General features: G+C 35.3%; 1 protein-coding gene across 3 annotated transcripts in view; it reads right to left on the bottom strand.

Moving 5' to 3' along the window:
* The window catches only part of LOC119586520 (rab GTPase-activating protein 1-like), a 36,962-nt gene that overhangs the window by 12,584 nt on the left and 22,765 nt on the right, over positions 1–1,613 (bottom strand). For all 3 annotated transcript variants that reach the window (XM_037935271.1, XM_037935272.1, XM_037935270.1), the window contains one exon: positions 109–273. In XM_037935271.1, coding sequence (XP_037791199.1) covers positions 109–273 — 165 coding nt within the window. The remainder of the gene's footprint in view (positions 1–108; positions 274–1,613) is intronic.

A 1,613-nucleotide genomic window follows, 5' to 3' on the forward strand; every position in this document is an offset into this window, starting at 1 on the left:
TAAATGCATTGTGTACATAGAGAAGATATATCAACTATTACCACAGAAGTGTGTAAACAAACTGCAAGGATCAGCAATAAAACATATCAAGCAAAAAAAACAACTCACCTTTGTAATGAGCACTCTGTAGGTCTCCATCATGTCAATATCATCGCAGCAGCCAGCCAGGAGCTGCCACACCTCTCCTCTAAGTGCCTCAGGAATGCCACGCTTGACCAGGCCTGACACACCTTTGGGCAGCTGTACACGTGCATCCTGCCACTTGGGGAGCACCTGCAGGGAACAAGAATGAATTAGAACCCAGATATCATATGTGAACTGTTTTTAATCTTATGTCTATCACATGATACACCAAATGAAGTTATCAACAGGGACGAATTACAAGACAGAGATTCTGTAAAAGAAGGATTCATTTACCCTGTCTTCTTGTCATCAACCTTAACAAGAAAGTGGATACCAGGGGTTATGTACAGTGAAAGATCATGTATAAACTGGGGTTTATTTAAGTTTAACAGCAATATTAGTAAGAATTTAAGATAAGAGAGATAAAAAGAAATATATGCATAAACTACAATAGGTGATGCGGCAGTGAGAATAACGAGAGAAAAACAACAGAAAAGGCTATGTATATGTCCCACTTAAATGAGACATCAATAATGAAACATGTACACCAAAGGAACAGGTTACTCAAAGCTCCACTACCACTAAGAAATCAGTGTCCAAACCACAAACACAGCCTTATTTTTTCCTATGCTATTCAACCAACTTATGATTTTGAGGAAATTCAACCTGGAAAAAGTAATGTTTAATCAAACAACCAAGGGATGAATAACAATCTTTTAAAATACATATGTATAAATATGTTTCTTTATGGAGTCGTACTTACAGCTACCAAATAAACAGTCTTTTATCATATCTTCTAACAAGCATTAGAATTTGTTTGCAGTCCAAGAGAAAATCACAAAGAAAAGGGAACTGTCAGAGTTACTTACTTCTTTATCTTCTATCAGCTTCATTCAGAAAAGAAAAAGACAAAATTGAACACATTCCAAACTCCTGAGCAGAAAATATACATACTATCTTTGCATAACTTTCTCTTCATCAAGTGTCTCAATTTCTTATTTTCCTTTCATTTGTCTTGAATATGAGTACATAGCTTTGGATATTGTAAAAAAATAGTCTGAGTCCTACCTATGTGTAACTTCTTATATATAAAAAAATGCCACATCCAACACACATTTTTCCATTCTTTGCATGCTAGAATTACACACTAAGATGCTTGAGTGGTTTAATAAAAGTTAAGTAAAGCCCAAAGTGTTTATGTGTAAATGATGGAGAGGAAAATTTATATGAGATTTGACTTTGTAAACTGTGTGTAAATGTTCTCCAACTAACACCTCAAATTTACTTGAATACTAACCACATGGTCAGTAAGTAAATCACTGTCTGCATAAGTGTTCCTTAGAACTGAAGAAGAGAACAAAAGGAAGCCAAGGAGGCATGACCGTAAAACCTGTGAAATCCAAAACTTAAATCTAACCTGTACCTTTCATGGGGTCCATGAGCCAAACACAAAAACAAAACAGCCCTTCTAGATATTTCTTAAAATGACC

The sequence above is a fragment of the Penaeus monodon genome, chromosome 21 (genome assembly GCF_015228065.2).
Source record: "Penaeus monodon isolate SGIC_2016 chromosome 21, NSTDA_Pmon_1, whole genome shotgun sequence".
NCBI lineage: Eukaryota > Metazoa > Arthropoda > Malacostraca > Decapoda > Penaeidae > Penaeus > Penaeus monodon.